This window comes from Bombus affinis, chromosome 7 (genome assembly GCF_024516045.1).
Source record: "Bombus affinis isolate iyBomAffi1 chromosome 7, iyBomAffi1.2, whole genome shotgun sequence".
Taxonomy (NCBI): domain Eukaryota; kingdom Metazoa; phylum Arthropoda; class Insecta; order Hymenoptera; family Apidae; genus Bombus; species Bombus affinis.
The window spans coordinates 973436-991702 of record NC_066350.1 but is presented as its reverse complement, the minus strand read 5'-3'; the positions used below and the strand labels follow the sequence as shown (position 1 = coordinate 991702).

At 36.2% G+C, this 18267-nt stretch overlaps 1 protein-coding gene across 4 annotated transcripts in view; it reads left to right on the top strand.

Moving 5' to 3' along the window:
* LOC126918365 (lachesin-like) overlaps positions 1-18267 on the top strand; it is a 259037-nt gene that overhangs the window by 204419 nt on the left and 36351 nt on the right. For 3 of the 4 annotated variants that reach the window (XM_050726199.1, XM_050726198.1, XM_050726200.1), the window contains exons 6-7: positions 1117-1334; positions 4212-4287. In XM_050726199.1, the coding sequence (XP_050582156.1) occupies positions 1117-1334; positions 4212-4287 (294 nt within the window). Of the gene's footprint in view, positions 1-1116; positions 1335-4211; positions 4288-16787; positions 17738-18267 lie in introns of those variants that run through there. The other variant, XM_050726201.1, reaches the window with a different exon arrangement.

The window sequence follows — 18267 nt, the reverse complement described above, 5'->3', positions numbered from 1 at the left end:
GCAGCTGCAGCGTATCGATGTTTCACATTCATTCGATGAACGCTGCTTATGAAATAAATGTTCGATTTCACGTCAGTAAAGTTAATACGCTGTTACGACACGTAACAGATTCCACCATTAGAAACAACAATCCATCACGGTGTTGTAAAGCAGCAAAAAATGGCTCGCTTCCCTTTTGTTCCTTTAATTCAAGGAACTTTATCGAATTTCCATAAAATATCACCGGCATCCGTCTTCATTCTTTTTCGTAGAGAAGCAGGGCCGTATTCAACACGAGAATGCGGTCGAAACGTTGACGCACATTTTCAACCGCGGCGCCGCCGTTGTTCGAGCCCGTTGTCTTTAATCGAGCATCTTGACGCTAATTTGCTCTTAATTGCTCGACGCCCGCGGCGCGTAGATCAAAACTTAACGGGAAAGTCGAGAGAGAAGGAGAAGAAGAAAGCGAGCGCGAGCTTGATGAATGAAAAAAGAAAAGTTACAGTAAGGAGAGCAAGTTGGTGTAAGAAACAGTTTGAAAACGAAAAAGATATACTAACGGGCAAAATCAAGTTTTCCCTCAGAAAAATATTAGACAGTTAGATAGTTAATTTATCGTAATGAGTTACATTTTATATTTTTTGTAGAGGTTTATAACTAGAGGATATTTAAAGTAGGGTATTCTCGAAATATGATACGAAAATACTGAATAATGTCATGAAAATGTTTGTCTTCTCGTTGATAAAAAACTAAATTTATTTATTCAGAAAGTAAGTAACAGACGATTCCGACAGAACATTTAATTATTCAACTATTCCCGATATTTAATTAGACAGACGATCTTGGTTTATTTACTGTGGATATCTGATACGTTATTTGTGGTCGTATCATAATAAACTTATTTAAAGGTATGAAATATAAAAAACTTACAATCGTTAAGAAAGAGTTTCATTGATCCTGTAACCGCTTTGTTCCCGTCTCATAAGAGCGTGATCGAGTCGGGGAGCGCTTAGACGCGTGTTCGACAAACTCAAGCCAAGATTTATAGACGTGGACTGGTTATCGATCGCGAACTCCTGCTTGTATCGCTAGTAATTGGAACATTTATGAGCCAATCAATCACTTTTCTCGTTGCAGTCCCCCCTATGCTGTGGATACCGCACCAATTGGTTGGTGCACCCTCGGACCATACGGTTACGCTGGAATGCCACACAGAGGCTCATCCGACTTCTTTGAATTACTGGACCAGGGAGGATGGCCTGATGATACAGGGGAGCAAGAAATACAAGACTACTTCGACGCCGGAGAAACCCTCGTACAAGACGCATATGACGCTTACGATATACGATTTGCAGGTAAGAACAGATTTCATTGTTCACCTTTTATATCGGCATTTCGATATCCGTAAATAGTAAAATAATTTCGAAAAATAGTTGAGAAAAATTCTTCGGTAAATAAATATGATAAATAGTCAAATTTTTATCAACTATACTATACCGTAAAGGAATCAAGCTTAAACTCCATGCTTTAGTACGCGAGGAACGTTCGTTAATAATTAAGTAAAGTAGTTCACGCAGCAGACAAGACTTATTAGCCATGCAAATGTTCTTACGGTAACATTTATTAATCATGATTTGCGAATAAATCATTATGACATTTCATGAATAAGCTACACTTATTTACTCACATTATTTATGTGGGTTCAGGAGGTCTGTGGTAATATAATGTTAAAGGAGGAAGAGAAGAAGAAAATTGAAGGAACAAGAAAAAGAAGATATTTTACCCAAATTAGATTTGTCATTGAAGTTATCTATCAGTATATCTATTTTATAATTAGATGCCAGGTATGGACCGAGTTAGAAAACGTACTAGTATAAAAGCGATGGCCATTGAAAATTTTTGGAAAACTGCGACATTGTCGCATATTTAATAAATAGATTACCAACAGATATGCTAAGAAATATAGACAATGTATTTTTCGGTAAAATTTTACAAAAATTAATAACATGATATCAATTAATTTGTTGGAAATACAAAAAGATATTACGAAAATTTGATGAAATAAAACCATATCATAATGGCAGAAGTTTCGTTAGACACATGCGGATCATTAGCTTTGTTCATATTCTTGAACCGACTACTATTTTGTATAATAAAATGAATGAGAGCCAGAGATGGAATACTGTTCCCCATTATTTCCATTACTTCTGTTATTATTATTTTTCTACTTTCCTAAAAAATATGGAATAATTCTTCCAATTAGTCTGGTTCTCTGATAAACAATTATACTTTTTAATTATTATAAATATACTTTTGATGAAATATCACAGCGTCAAAATTAATACAGTAACGCATAAACACAGCATTTCATAGAAAAATTCGCAATTCTATTTTCTCGGGTAATCGTTTCAATCTCCATTCACCGCGTTCCGTCAAAGAATCGAGGAAGCAAAAGCGAATGCTCACCGATTGTTAAACTTCAGCCGATGTCTTTTAATTATTTTAATATCGTTTTCTCGTCGATGGATCGGAAGCGAATCGTTACTCTTCGATGAAACAAAAATCCCAATGTATCGACGCGAAAAATTACCGATTGAATTGCAACATCTGGCAAAGACAATTCGTTTGTCGTGTTCGCTGAAACATGTCTCGAAGCGACGCGTCGAAAATCGTTTTCCAAGGTTGAAATAAAATCATCTCTTGAACGATGAATTCATCGAAACAAAATTTATCCGTTTATTTCCCGAGTAAGAATAAAGATAATTTAACGGGACTAAAAATATAAAGTAACGATTTTAAATAGAAATCGAGTATCGATTATTCCAAAATTGTGCATAAAAGTATAGACTGAAATCGGTCATCATTAATATTATTGAGATATAACTCGACGATAAACTAATTTTCCCTGCTAATTTTGCATCTTTTTATTTTAGCGCGAGTAGGTAGGTATATCTCATGGCAGGTTGATTCTTTCTTTTTGGGTGTTTGTTCGTTTGTTTGCGATGCAAATATTCTTCTATTCTCCGGTGTTCCCTGAATTAAAAATTCCAATTTTTCCGTTTTTTTTTTTTTTTTAAATAACGTGGAACAAAGATCATGTGGTCTTTTTCCCTTGTTAAGTAATTTCTTGTCGTATTTTTTCTCGCACTGTTTGGTTATTCATGTATAATAAACAGCCGAGAAATCGATATTTTTCTTGCAAGAACATCTTAATTTTCGTAGCCTATTAAATGTAATTATTATTGTTCTTAGCCATCGTTATTAACTTTTTATATTTTTTTGAGAATCGTGTTTCGAGGAGTATTTACACGATTCATTTGTTTAACAAAGATATGCAATTCTTTTGTGAAAATATAGTTGGACTACAAAAGTGTTCACGAAAAAAAAATACATAAAAAGTTTTCCTTCGTCACATCCTCAGCCAAGCAAAAAGTACCTCCCTTGTTACGTATACAGGGTATTAAAAAATAAATGTATAAAACTTCATGGACGTATAGTACTGACTGGAAGGAGTAAAAAACATTTAATCAACACAAAACTTAAAATTAATTTTTTCGAAACAATTTTTTTATAATAATGACGAAACTTCTAGTACCGCAATGCGAAAGAAATTTTCAAGATTGTCTTTTCGTGAGATACTCTGAAGATTAGCTTCGATTCCAGGGGAAAATGCTCACCTACGGAACTCTGACTTTAGTCGGCATGAAGAGCCGCGAAGCCAACAGGTGATATTTGAAAAGTTTCGTGATATCTCACGAAATTTATTCCTAGATTATTTTCGTACATGGAGAGGATATCCTTAAGACAATCGTGTAAAAGAGAAATTTCTTTATGTCATCAGAATGACAGAATATATTATGTTCTTCTTCCTACTTCCTCCTATCATTTTTTATCTTCTTTGTTGCATTTTAAGAGCATCGTCGAACATTTTTATCTAATTCTATCATTTTTATCCTACTCCTATACTTGTACAAAAATCTGACTTATCGAACGCCACAAAACTTCATTGTGCATACGATAAGCACAACATAAGAAAAATGAAAATACGAGCAAATGGAATCGGATCGATTGATATATTCATTTAACCTACATTTCTTACCTCTATTGTTCATTTTCACATAACACTTTTTCGGATTTTGTTAAATAACTGACTATTGTGTAAACACAACTTTGGTTAAAAGCCAACTCTGATCGATGCTTAATTCTAACGTTGTTATTATTCTGCTTTGCAGGAGGAGGATTACGGCAGCTACAAGTGCGTCGCGAAAAATCCACGTGGAGAGACCGACGGCACAATTCGTTTGTACAGTAAGTGTCGTTTGTTTACTCGCATTTTAAAATATCCCGCGGGAACGTTTGTCGAGCTAATGACGGATCGTTGCGGTGAGCATACCAGTGGTTCGCAAACAAGATACAATTTTGTCGGCTCTCCGTGTAAAGAATTTTTAGGTTGTCTCTGCTATTTCGTATACCAAATAATCCTAATTAAATATTATTTATTTTTCCTACTTCCTCGTCTAGCACTTTTTAAATTTCCTTCTTTTTGTAATTAAAGCGTTTCATTCCTTGACATATAGCCAAATTTTGCTTTCTTCATTGGAACAATTACACCGTATATTTGTTGATATCATTTCGTTTATCGAATTTCAAACGAGTACCTCATACTTTTGATCCAAATACATGATTGATATTTAACTTCTTATAAAAGTTATTTCCATAAATTGCTGAATGTTTAAATTTGGTCTGTAAAATTTCGTGCTGTATCGTATCGGAGATTGTAAAGTGCAAAGGGATAACAAAAATTGAGAAGCACTGGTGTACAGTCGTTCTGTAAGGTGTTTACGAAGTAGACGAAGACGAGACGAAAGGAGACATACTATTTACAGAGACACGCTGAGCGATTGGTTGCAGAACGTCCCTCGGTCAAAACGTTCGGTCCTAAATCGGATTTCACTAATTCGGGTTTCCTCGGCAAATATATACACGCAATTAATTAACCACCCTGGAAACCTCGAGGATCGCTTTTGCGGCGACCTATTAATCCGTGATTAAATCGTTCGCGAAATCGCGCGGAAGCACCACTAGCCTTGACTACCGCACAGTTACACCATTAGATTTGAGACACCGAATGATTACAACTGATTTTCGTGATCGAGAAACTTTATTGAGAATCGCTTTTCAGAAAAATCAATTTTCCCAAAAAACACTTTATTTTTTTAAAATGAAAGTTCATATTTTCTTATTAGCTATAGAATACGTAAAATGTAAATTATCGTGGAACATTTGAACAAGTAGGTATATTAAATACCAAATTGAGCAAAGCAATTTGGAAGTCAACAAGGAATTACAAACAAAATACTGATATTACAAAACCTAGCAAAACTTGTCACGAAATTCTTACTTTTCTATTTATTTACCGTTACTGGCACTGGAATTAGGTAACCATTACCGGAAATTGTGGCAATAGCGTATCTTCAATTTTACCGCGCAGCTTCTTCTGAAATGGCGCGTATATCTCGCCTAATATATGCATATGACATAAAGAGCCGATGGAGAAATGGGCAGTCGCTGTGCAAACGTGAACGCCACGTACGAACACGTGCGCACGGAAGGATGATTTCGGTGTGTTCAACCGGTATCTCCAACGAGAGGGGGTGAGAAAGAGCGAGGAGGCCGCTCTCCATTAGTATGCATCGGTTTTTCGCATTAGCGACATTCAAATGAAGCGAACGTTTAGCATAAAAGGCTACCGACAAGAAAAAGGCTGCCAGTGATCCCTGCAGGCGATTACCTCTGTCCAACCGGATGAAAGCGGTCCGGATTCGTGGAAATCCGTGGCTGCGTAGCTAGTTCCCCTCGTGGACCCACGAGCTTGTCCATCAAACATTTCCAACGTGTCCACAAAGATTTGAAAGGAAGGTGTAAAATTTCGACAAAGTTAAAGGGAATTTCATCTTCCGTCACCTACTCGTTTTATAGTTATTGCTAAACCTCGTTGATTTTTCTATAAATTTTAGATTCACATATTTTTAATTTACAGATTATTTTAAGTATTACTTATTTCCTAACATCCCAAGCATTTGCAAACAATCGGGATATCAGATTCTCTAGTTTCCTGTTACAAAACAGACGAGTTCGTCTTTTCCGTTTGGCTGCGGGGCTAATAATGACCGCGACCTAATTATTGCAACAGCCACAACCCTACAATATACAAAGGTCAATAGGAAACTGATCAATATATCGGTAACAACAATAATCCATCCGGTGAACTAGCTAATATTATTTGAATATGAACAACAGCAATATTAAGTGCCATTTGATCAGGGAAGGCGTATATGCGTTCAGTCTTTGACCATAGATCTCGATGTTAGCATCGCCAACTATATGTATTCCAACGATATATATCGACACGATATAGGTGTAGTTGTAATTTTGAATTATTGTGTTATGTGATAGAAGGTACGCTGAAATTAGCTCGCCGCTGAAAACCACGTGGAACAATCGAATGCGTTATAGGACCATGTTCGAGAATCGTCACTGATTATTAGCAGTTATTGGACGCACAAGCTTAGTTGATTAAATATCGTAGAAAGGCCATTAGGGACACTCGTACGTATAATCTAATAAAGTAGGGATTTCAGAACAATGATATCGATATTCTGTAACACTCGCTGTTAATCACTTTAACGTCTAAATTGGATTTTTAGAACAATATCATATTCAAAATAAACAGTAGGAGAAAATGCCGTGCTTCGAATCTTACATTTTAAGCCATTACATTAAATTTAGATATATCGTTGCCTTCTACCCTGTCTAGAGAGTCGATATTGTTAAATATATGGCATAGTTGACCCATAAAATGTATCGCGAGTTTCATTATAATAGAGAGATATAAACAGAAAGTAGAGGACAACTAAAAATACTAAAAAGAAGAATTAAATGAACCACATTCCGATCACCGAAAGAATTAAGTTAGACCATCTGACAGCACAACGCCTGACAGGTGTTAGACCAACATCGACATATTCACAAGTATCGTCCATTTAACGGTACAGTACTAATACAACAATCCACGTATCGGCAGCGCGTGAGTCCATATTGCCAATATTCTCCACATTAATAAAAATCTCGAAATTTACAATTAAAGAATTGACTATAATAGCATTGTTACTTGATAAGCAAGAAGATGGGAGAAAACGGAAGTTAGTAGAAAAGTTTGAAATTAAAAAAAGACGAAGGTAAATTTCATATACTATATAAAAAAGTTAATTAGAGATGGACAAAAGTTCCATCAGTACTTTTGAATGTCAACTACCCGATATCAGATATTTTTAAAAAGCGTAGAAAATTTTATACACGAACGAAATACAAAATTTAGAGAAGCAATAACACCCATTGAAAAACTGACAGTATATTCAAGGTAAATGCAAGACTATAAAATTTTATTTATAGTCTACAAATTTTATAGATTTTAAAATAGAAATATTACTTTCTTTATCTTTTTCTACTCGGTGTTTATCTATCTCTCCTAATTCAATGTGTGATACTGTTAAAACAATTTGTTTCCTTGTTATTGCTCTAATTCGGGATGATAGCTTTTTTTTACAGTTGCTGTTATACTTAAAAAAATGTATGTATTTCATCTAAATCACTATTTCTTCTTTTTTTCCTTGTAGGAGATATTGCATTAAAATTGCTGATGTCGAATCTGAATTATTTTTTTTCCGTTTTGTTTTATCAATTTTGTTTGATCCATCCTATTCGTCACCAACGCGATATCAGCAGTGAATTCTCAGTTGTCAACGTGCGAGCAGCATACAAATGGCATACGATCGTCGCATGACTAGCAAAATATCCATGTTACTATCGATAAGGAGAAGCGTGGATACTGTGCTGTTGTCGTTAAGTGAACGCACTTCTATTAAAATACATGTAATAAATAATGTGAATATGTCGATATTGAGTTTCATGCCGTTCAGCCGTTGTGATATTAGACGGGCGATGTACTTTAAAGTGAAAGTTCAAGTAAAGTTTTAATGTCGAATATTAAACATCGGATGCGCAGCTAAGTTGCACAGGTTTCTGAGAGCGTAATTTGACAGCTATATAAAGCAGAGGTAATCAAAATAAAATCTTGAAAAAAAAGAGAATAAGAGATACGTTTGTAGCGAAACCTTAATTTCGTCCGAGTGGAGTGTGAATACATACGCAAAAATAACTTTGCTAGATAAAAAGAAAAGGAAGAAAAGAGCGAAAGGGGGAGGAAATAAAACAAGCGTAAATATAGCGTCGGTATATACCAGAGAGAAATTCTCAGCGTGTTCCTGGAAATTGCTTTCTAATTGGCGAGATTTTTAAAAGTCACACAATAGCTCAGAGAGTTTTTGCCCCCTGGATACGAATATTACTTACTAATTGGCCGCTTTCACGAAACAAAGGGGTATAAAGGTATTATTCCTTTGGGTTGGCAAACACCGCACCAACCTGTTCGTAATTATTCAGACTTAGTTGTCTAAATTCTTCCCTTGATTATTCTGTCGTGTTTTCATTTGGTTCCGTCTCACGCTTATAATTCGGAGTATCTTTTCATGCAATAAAGTTCAATTTCGCCTTTTATTGTTTTCCCTTTGCATTATCCTCTCTTTCAGTGGCGATTATATGCAAAGTATAATGCTTAGGAAACGACAACGTCGTTTAAAAGTCGTCGTCTTAAAAAATATTAATATCCATATTACCAATTCTTTAATATAGACACTATCCGCAACGTCATTCTTACGATGAAATTGTAATTGACGTGTCGGATTACTATAACAAATTTCCATTCGTTAAAAAATTCCAAGTTAGTACATATAAAATATATATTTATAAAATGTATTAAATTTTTCATTGAAAATCACAAATAGAGAAGAAGGGGAAGAATGATAACGGAAACAATAATATCTTTTCGTACTTTACTACTCCGACAAGACCTTTCGTCTATTTTCCGCGGTCTTGTCCTTCGCGAGGAGATCGATCTGCCTCCTTGAAACATCGGCCACAAAGAGATACCGAGACTCGAAAGGAATTCGAATTCATTCCGTTTGTGGTAGAGGGAGTAAAATAACCTTGCCGGAACCCATGGGAGTCCCAAAAGGGGTGCTCGTTTCCCCGCTAACGTTGAACGAGGACAGGTCGAGGTTTCAAACGAGTAGAATGAAGACAGACGTAGGAACAACACTGACACGTACGATGGTAAATACATCTAAGGAAAAAGACTGTAAAATGGAAGGAAACGAAGGAAGGAAAAGCGATAGAAAGTAGAGGAAATCAACGAAGAGAAAGAAAGAAGGAAATGCAAAAAAGGAGGAAAGAACGAAGGGAGAAAAGATCGGCTCGATGGACAAAGGGGGCCGAAATTAAGTGGTAGAAGTCGGAGATATGTCAGACGAGTTTTATTAAGCGGCATAAAAAAGAGATTTGTAATCTAACTGAGAGGGAGAGTTTGCTACTACTGTAGCCAAGGGTGAAATTCTGGTTGCAGGATTTGCCTTTGGTGGGGATACTGTATGGGGTGAACACCAGGAGAGACGTAGCGGAGGAGAAGACGAACGAAGAGCAGGAGGTCGTAGAGATATGAATTTATTATTAAGGACCGCCTAAGGGACAAAGTACCCCTGTTTCTTGATAAGCAACCATCCCATCCGTGCCACCCCATCCCCTCCCCCGTTCCTTTCTCTTGAGTTCACATCCCTTCCTACGAGCTGCGATCTCTCACTTTTTCTGACGCGCAACTTCTCCTTTTCCATCGTTCGCAGGAAAAGCCGGAGCTCGGCTAATTTATTCCATAGTCGAGTCAAACTGCTATTTGTGAGGGTGGAGGAAGCATAGTGGAGGAAGGACGAAGGAAGGGAGGGCCGTTGCAGGCTGCTGCAACGAACAAAACTTGCGGCCGTGTTGCGGATAGCAACAATATCGTATTCATTCGGCTGTCGGCTTCTTCTTCCTCTTTCTTCTTTCGTGTTTTCTCTTTCTCTTTTCCTTCGACTTCGTTCTCACCGCCGTGCCGCACCGTCTGCTTTCCCTTCAAACTCCAAGCTTCGTATACATAATGCAACGCTTCTTCCTCTTTGGCCTCCGACTGAGACGGGGATTTAATTGTCGGTCGTTAGACAGCCTTCCCATAGGCATTTATAGCGTTGATTCCATTCCCTGCCTTATCACCAACCATCTCACCTTCTTATTAATTGCATAAAGCTACGCTTCGGCCTTGAAATGTCTCTGAGATTAGTCCAGGCGTTAACTCTGAATTTTTTAATTCCTCCAACTCGCGAAACTTCCGACGCGTCTATTTGTTCGAAGAAGAAGGCAGAGGCTCTACTTGGTAGGTAGTTTTCGAATGGTTTCCAAACTTTAAATGCGAATATTTTCATTTCTGTTAAGAACAACTTTTTAATCAATTATGCATGGCTGAGTGTCGTATTTGAGAAATCAGAGAAATTAACTTTGAGTTTTGAATCTTGCAATTCTTTCAGATTTGTGAGGAAGAAATATTTGTGAATTTTTATTTGTGATAAAAAAAGTTCCGTAACTTTGATTAGCAATGGCTCAAATTTGTTTTTTATATTTCAGGCAGCTGCTTGTTTTAACATATATTACGTATATTTGCAGTTTTAATCTCACATGTGACATTAAATCTTCCTCTTCGACCAACGTTCCGACTATTAACATTTTTTGCATCGCACCTATTTACCCAACGTCAAATTAGCCGTTTCTTTAGTAAATTATAAAAGCAAATTACAACACTGATAAAATATTCGCGAAAAATTTTTGCCCGTGCATCATCATGATGCACGAGGACGAAAAAGGTTTCGTCGCGAAAAATGATAAAAAATTGTTATCGGTGTTTGTTTTGAAAATGCAAAGCACTTGCTAAATACTTTATATTAGTATTTGAAAATAATACAATACCTTAATATGGCAGTATTACTACTGGTACAGGAATACGTATCGTTCTAGTTATCGGCTATTATTTCGAGTAAGGTAAATATCAAATGGCGTATCGAATCGAAATCAATATTCATCGTCAAGAAGTATTTCGTTTGATGTATTTCTGCAACGAACACCATTATAGATGTATCTGATAGGCATAGTAACTATTAATTACTTGTATTAATTATGCTAATCTTGACACGCTATCGTAGAACGTGTATTGCATTACCGTACGCCGTATAGATCGTGTATTAATTGGTGTTATATTAGGATGAAAAATTAATGTTCTAAACTACCGTAAAATTCATTAATTTTTCCTTATTTTATCGGGTTCTAGATACGTGTGAATAAAAAAAAAGTTACCTTTTTATGTTTGCTTATATTCCTCAAAATACTTGTATTACTGTATAATATATTATATTATACGTGCTATATAAAACATATTAAAATATCCTAAACTCTTGGGAGAAATTTAATGTCATGTAGTGAAATCATAATTCTCTAATAATTATTCCAATGAATGTAAATGAACATTATTTTGTAATATCATCTGCAAGGTATAACAGTTTGGTTCCGCAAGAAACTCCATTTTGTAATATAATCTGTCGATACCTAATAGCAGGATCAGGTTCAATATTTATTCACAAATTTGAATACTGCTATGAGTTCGAACAACCATCGTCGTTTCTCCGCTCGAATAACGTGATTCATACAGGCCGTTCACCTCAACCATCGCTATAATGTTTCACATTTCAAACAAAAATTCTACGGAAATACCTTGTTCATTAATCCTCGAGCTATTAAGATGATTGAAATAGTCAAACAATTCCTACTACCGGTTTCAGGATAAAACAATCGCGAAGATCATCGTTCTTCCAACGATTTCTTAATTCGCCTAAGGGGTTGGAGAGCTAATTTCATTTCAGCTAGTAATCTGTCCATCATAATTTTCACGTTAAACTACTTTCTGTGTAAACGGAATGCTACTCGGTGCCTGTGGAATTGGTCGCTTGAGTTGTCATTCCGAGACAAACTTTGAGAAAACTTCCCGCTCCCAATCATCTAGTTGATTAACATCCAATCCTGTGACAAGAGAACGGGTAACATTAATTTTATGCGGTAATTCTGGTAAAGTATTTCCACAAATATCTGCTCAAATTATTTCTGCGTCAAATATTATATACATATATAATATTATAATATATATATTATAAATGTAGAATCTAAATGGGTCTTAGAGGAAAGGACAAGTAATGATGTTTTGATTTAATAAATGATATTCGAGGCAACGAAATGATTACAATGCTGTTGTACGTCCTATTCTCACAGGCGGCTTTCGACTTCCCAATTCATACTCTTCCGCTTCCACACTCGCTCGCTCTCGCCTCTCAACTCACACTCTGCACACTCTGCACACTCTGCACACTCTGCACACTCTGCACACCTTTTGCATCCGTCCTCTCCGGCGTCTCAACTAACACTCTCTCTAACGTCTCTTTGCCTTTTTCCCGTTCTTCGGAACAGGTATCCCAAAACGCCCGTGGTCAAGGTCACGCAGGTCCTTTCCACGAAAACTGTCCACTTAAAAAGACCCAACCGTACATTGATGATGAACGGTACTTTGTTTACGGTTCGGCCGATACCTTAGGCCTTTTGGCCCCGATACTACATAAATTTATAAAAAGAAATTACAAAAATTATAATTCGGATAGAGAGTACGTTTCGTAGCAGACAAAGCTATTGATCACTTGACAACCACAAGATTTTATTAGAAACAAAAAAAGAAAGAGCAGGACCGCTATCTACTTAATGCATCTATCCCAACTACTAAAGGCAAAGAGGAGGAAAGGAAAAGAGGAATACAAGAAAAAGAAGAGAAAACGGAAAACGAGAAAATCTGCAGGAAGAAAAAAATTCGTTTAAGAGAGGAAAATCGTTCAACGTACAGTTAATACGTCGCGATCAATTATTCGGTAAGCCTCGCGCGGCCGGTCTCGATTAATTGAAGAAAAACACGAAACGGTTACCGGGCGTTTAAAAATTTAGCGGAAATTTCTCTGAGATTTTCATTTCGGTCCGAGGGTCCCGCTAATGAATTCTTTATCGTGATACGCAGGCAAACAGCTTCCCCGAAGGCTCTTTTACGCAGCGATATCGAACGCTCCGTGCTGTTCGCGGCTTTAATTACGAATTGATCACGGTCTTTCGTTAACTTGTCAAACAACCTCACTGACGAAGACAACAATTTCGACACGTCTCTGCGGACGTGTAAGAATTTGTTCTGGCTTCTCGCTTGCTCAAAACTTGCACCACTAATTTCCAAACTTTTAACTTGATCTGTAAATTTTGATTCGATAAATTATTTAGGAAAATCGTATTCGCACTCGGGCGCTGTTTCTCGTTTGTTATTTATGCGGAAAATATAAATTTCGTGGCTGGAATTCACATAATGATGAAAAAAAGGTAATGTAAATTTATCTCCTAAAAATTGTAAATAGGCATTAATCGTCAGCCACCAAAGCCGCATAGATTTTCACCCATATTGTAAATAATGCGTATCGGATTTGTAATCTGAGAAATATACGAGCTTCTTTTTTTCTCCATATTTTACTCTTCGACAATTTGCAATAAGATGACTTTATCTTCAGAGAGGAAACAAATTTGTGTACGTCCATTAATATCTATTGAACTATCGACAAAAAAAAAAAAAAAAAAATATTTTAAAGAGCTCAATGTGAAAAGAAGCATTCGCGATAATTGAAGAAACAGGACAGCCAGGGAATCAAAGTTGTGCTTTCGATAGTCTTACAAATGAAGATGATTTTGATATACAGTTATCACCCGATGAAAGTACTACATCATGCTGTAGCAATGTTGAGGCTGAGTTACAAGACATACAAAACGATGTGTTTTCTATAAAATCAACGATTTTGACGAGCAAATTGAAATGATGAAATTCATGTAAGAGATCGAATTGTAACTAGACGCACATGGAAATATATTGCTCCCAAAATCAAAAATTAAATGCAAATTACATCGCGTAATGGTGATTTAACTACCAAAAGGGAAAATATTACATCGATAGAAGAATGCTTCCATCTTTTTATCAATGATGAAATTATTGATATAATTGTCAAATACATAAATTAGAAAATAGAAGTTTATAGTACGACATCAAATAAGAAATGGAAACCTATAGATCGCATTGAAATCAATACATTTTCTAGAGTTTTATTGACTATGGTTAGATTCGAGAAATTTGGAGAAAATTCGCATCATTTATGGAGTCATTTTTATGTCAAATTTACACGGCTGCAGTGTCACGAGATCGGTTCAGAGAAATTGTACGCTTTATGCGTTTTGATAATATGAATATTCAAAAAGAAAGGAAAGTTACGGACAAGTTAGCACCGCTTAAAGCCATAACAGACATTTTTGTGGCAAATTGTCGTGACTTGTGTCCATTCAAAGTGTACATGCCTAGTTGAATTATGGAGATTGTGTAATGTGAAAACATTTGTGCAACTTAGATGTTTAGGAGAAAGTGATGAAAAGCAAACAAAAATTCTGCAGAAAAGAATCAAGGACAACGCATTGTAAGACAGTTGTCCGATTTCTGGAAACAATCAGCAGCTGACCAATTGCAAACGACGATTTCTTCACGGATATTACTCTAACAGAAGAATTGTTACAAAAAAAATTTGTCTTCTTGGTACAGTGCGTAAAAATAGAAAAGATTTACTAAAATAATTTACTCGCATATATTCAACGCAGCAGTATTCATCTAAATTTGTATTTGCACAGAATCTTACATTTGTATCACATATTCCTAAATCCAGAAAATCCGTCGTTCTTCTTTCCACATTACACAATGATCTCAACTTTTCTGAACTAGAAAGTTGTTACGAATCAGAAATTATTTCATTTTGTGACGCAACAAAAAGTGATAGATTAGACGCATTAGACAAGATAATTAGCGAATATTCGTATCGAAGATGTACACGTTGACCATTGTCATTATTTATGAATTTTATCGACCTGGCGACATATAATGCATTCGTTTTATGGTTGCTCAAATATCCTTCGTGGAAAAGTTCTATACCAATAAAAAAATAAGAAGAATATTTTTGGAAATATTAGGAAGTGAATTGTATGATGGCAGATAGCATTTCATAAACACGTTATAAATGCAATCGAAGCAACTGTAAGAGGAATAACTCTCACATGAAAATGTTGCTCCAAGTTGTTCCAGGAAGCGATGTAGGTGTTACATCTGTGTAAAAAACGGAAATAAATATGGTATAACACGTAGCACATGTTCACGATATACATGTAAATTACATGCAATAAACATATAAAAAATACTATGCGTAAATTACCAACCAGTTACGAAGAACTAAAAAGAACTAAGTCGAGATTTAATCGACAAAACGCTCAATAAACGCGATGATTTTGCATACACGAGAGCATCGCAAAACTTATTCAATTGAGTGGTAATAGCGCGATTACCCTTCGAGCAATATCAGCGAAAGTCCCGTGGAAAGTTCTCTCTTATTGTCACTGGAGAGAAGACGCCGTAATTTAATGTCACTATTGCTTTCTTCCGGAAGACAGATACGAAGTTCTTCCATTCTCTGGTGGTCGACGAGTACGGCAATCTGAGACCGACAGCCGCGACACAAAGGGGTTGGAACGCCACCAAGAAGATCACCGAAAGAAAAGTGACGGGGATAGAGGATGCATAAACGGCTTTTTAATTTAGCTAAAATATTGTCAAGCGTTCTGCTTTCGAATGCGTAACCTCTTGGGAACTGCGATTCGACGTCGCGACGTAATTAAAGATCGGAGAAGGGAGAAGCTCGTAATAACGAGAGCTTCTCATGAACTCGACACTGTATCATCGTTGTACCCTTCCACCGACGAACTCGTCTATACTTTTTAATTCGTTCCTCTTTCGTTAGAATCACTGCATGAGTATTTTTCATCCCCCTTGCTCACGCTTCTACTCTTTTTGCCATGTAGAGCTTCCGCTTCCTCGCAAATGAATCAATTAAGAATAATAAGGGAGATTACGCGGCAAATTAATTACTCGCTTTCGTACCCTTCCTATTCGGTGATCGAAGAGTTTCAAGGTTTTCGAGGGGAATCGTTTACAGGGACCAGTTTCCCATTAATTAGGAAAGATATTGCTTCGTTTAAGACTCGCGGCTTTGCATTTAGCCAAACATCGGGTCAATCTTTTGAGATATTCTCTAACTTTCCCCGAAATTAATAAATTGATTCGATTATACTTTTTGTTTTTAGGAATATTGCGCAATGATACATGACACAGTACATTGTCTTTGGAAATAATTTAATCTTCTTATCTGAGATTTATACTTCAAAATTTTAAGCTCGCAGAGTACTGTACGTATAAAAAGCTTAAATAAAACAAAAAGAAGTATCCACGAAACTCGAAAACCAGTAACGAAATTGGTATATCCAGTTAGCTTCTCAATTTTTTGACATAATGTAATCATGGAGTTTTCGGTAAACTTTCCTTTCGAACTGGTCAAAGCCTTATTTGAAAATTTTAATTCGGGCGCCTGCTTGATGAATTTTTCATCCTCCATTTATGGATTTCTTTTCTTTTTTCAATCAATCACCCGCGGGGACGAATATGGCCGTGTGCATAACGTATAGAAAAAGAAGAACAATTTCCCGTCCTCGAACTCACGATTGAATTTTTAATTTTCCGGTTTCCCATTGCAGGATGCATTTCCTTCTTCCTTTATCTCCCTTTTCCTTTTTTCCTTTTTTTAAGCATTTTTCATATTCACCGGAACAACGAATTATTACAGGACAGGGAACATGGACAGTTTGGAAATTTTAATTATCCTGAAATATGGGATATTCGTAGAGCATACGGGAATATATTTTTGAAGGGAAGATTAAAGACGACGAAGGACCGGGTGCACCTGTACTTTTCTTTCGCCGATTTTTGTCTCTTTAGCGTGCAAATTAGACCGACTATTTTTTTAAATAGGTCCACGCTTCCTCGCGGTTGAATTAATTGCGGCCCACGGACGTTGCTTCGTTAGTACCGTGGAAAGTAAATTCGTTAAATATCTCGTTCTCGCGGCAGCGTTGTTGCGCCACCGCAAAATACGTGAACATCGTTGATGTATTTTCTGCCGCAGCTTCGTGTAAAAATGTTGGATTAAGGCGTGCTCCATGGAAGGATACCGTAAAAACTTCACGCCGTAATTATTGATTTTTTAATTGTCCTTTCTTCTCTTTTTCGTTAAATACCTAATTATATATATTCGAAATGTTTAATACCAACGTGAAGGCGGAGATATGAATTTTGCGAAAGACGAATAAATATTTTTATCAAGTGAAGAATATAATTCATATTTCATTTGTCAATATTACGATATGAAATTTACGTTAACAAGATCCTGATATAATATCTTCGATAGATTTATTGTATTTTTGTCGAATTCACATTGTGCTAATTTATCTGCTTGTGTAATACTATAAATTCATTAATATTCACGATTGGTAGTTTACTATTCGCGATGGAGTTTTGGTTTCATTAATATTAAACAACGCCGCAAGTACATAATTATTAAGCGATGAATTAATTAAAGGTAGATTATTATGATCGTGATTATGTTATTTATTATGCTATTCGATAATTAACCGCATATTTTCTGTTAGAGCAATTTTACCCATCATTGTTAACTGATTTGCTCTATCAAGTACAGTTCGTTTAAAAATCGAACGAAATAAAACGTTTAAAGTTGTATAGATTTGTTTGAGAAGTGAAACTCTGACTGATTTAATAGACCTTGTTAACCTAGACCTTGTCAAGCTGTAAAAAAAAATGTTATCATAAAAGTACAAGTCTGATAGGTTAGAATAAACAAGATGACAAAAAGAATACACTCGTCTGACCGGCTCGATAAAGATCAATCCAAACAAAACCCGAAGAGACTCGATGTATTGCCGGAGCAGCCGTTCCAGAAAGCGATTTCGATTTACAACCACCGAAGCCTGTGCATCGGTACAGCCGATAAAGCAGCACCGAAACGTACGTGGTCCGTAAATCCACTAGACTATCGCATCGTCTCGAATTCAAACGTCGAAGAGAAAAGCGACGCGAGAACAAAAAGCACCGAGAAACCAATGAAACAACGCAACATCAAAATTATGCGATAAATCGCAAATAATCTCTACCGCTTCGCATCATGGAAAATCACTTAATAAAGAAGACAACAAAAAACAATACAGATAAAAGGAAAGAAAAGGGTACGGGATAAAACAATGGCCAAAGCG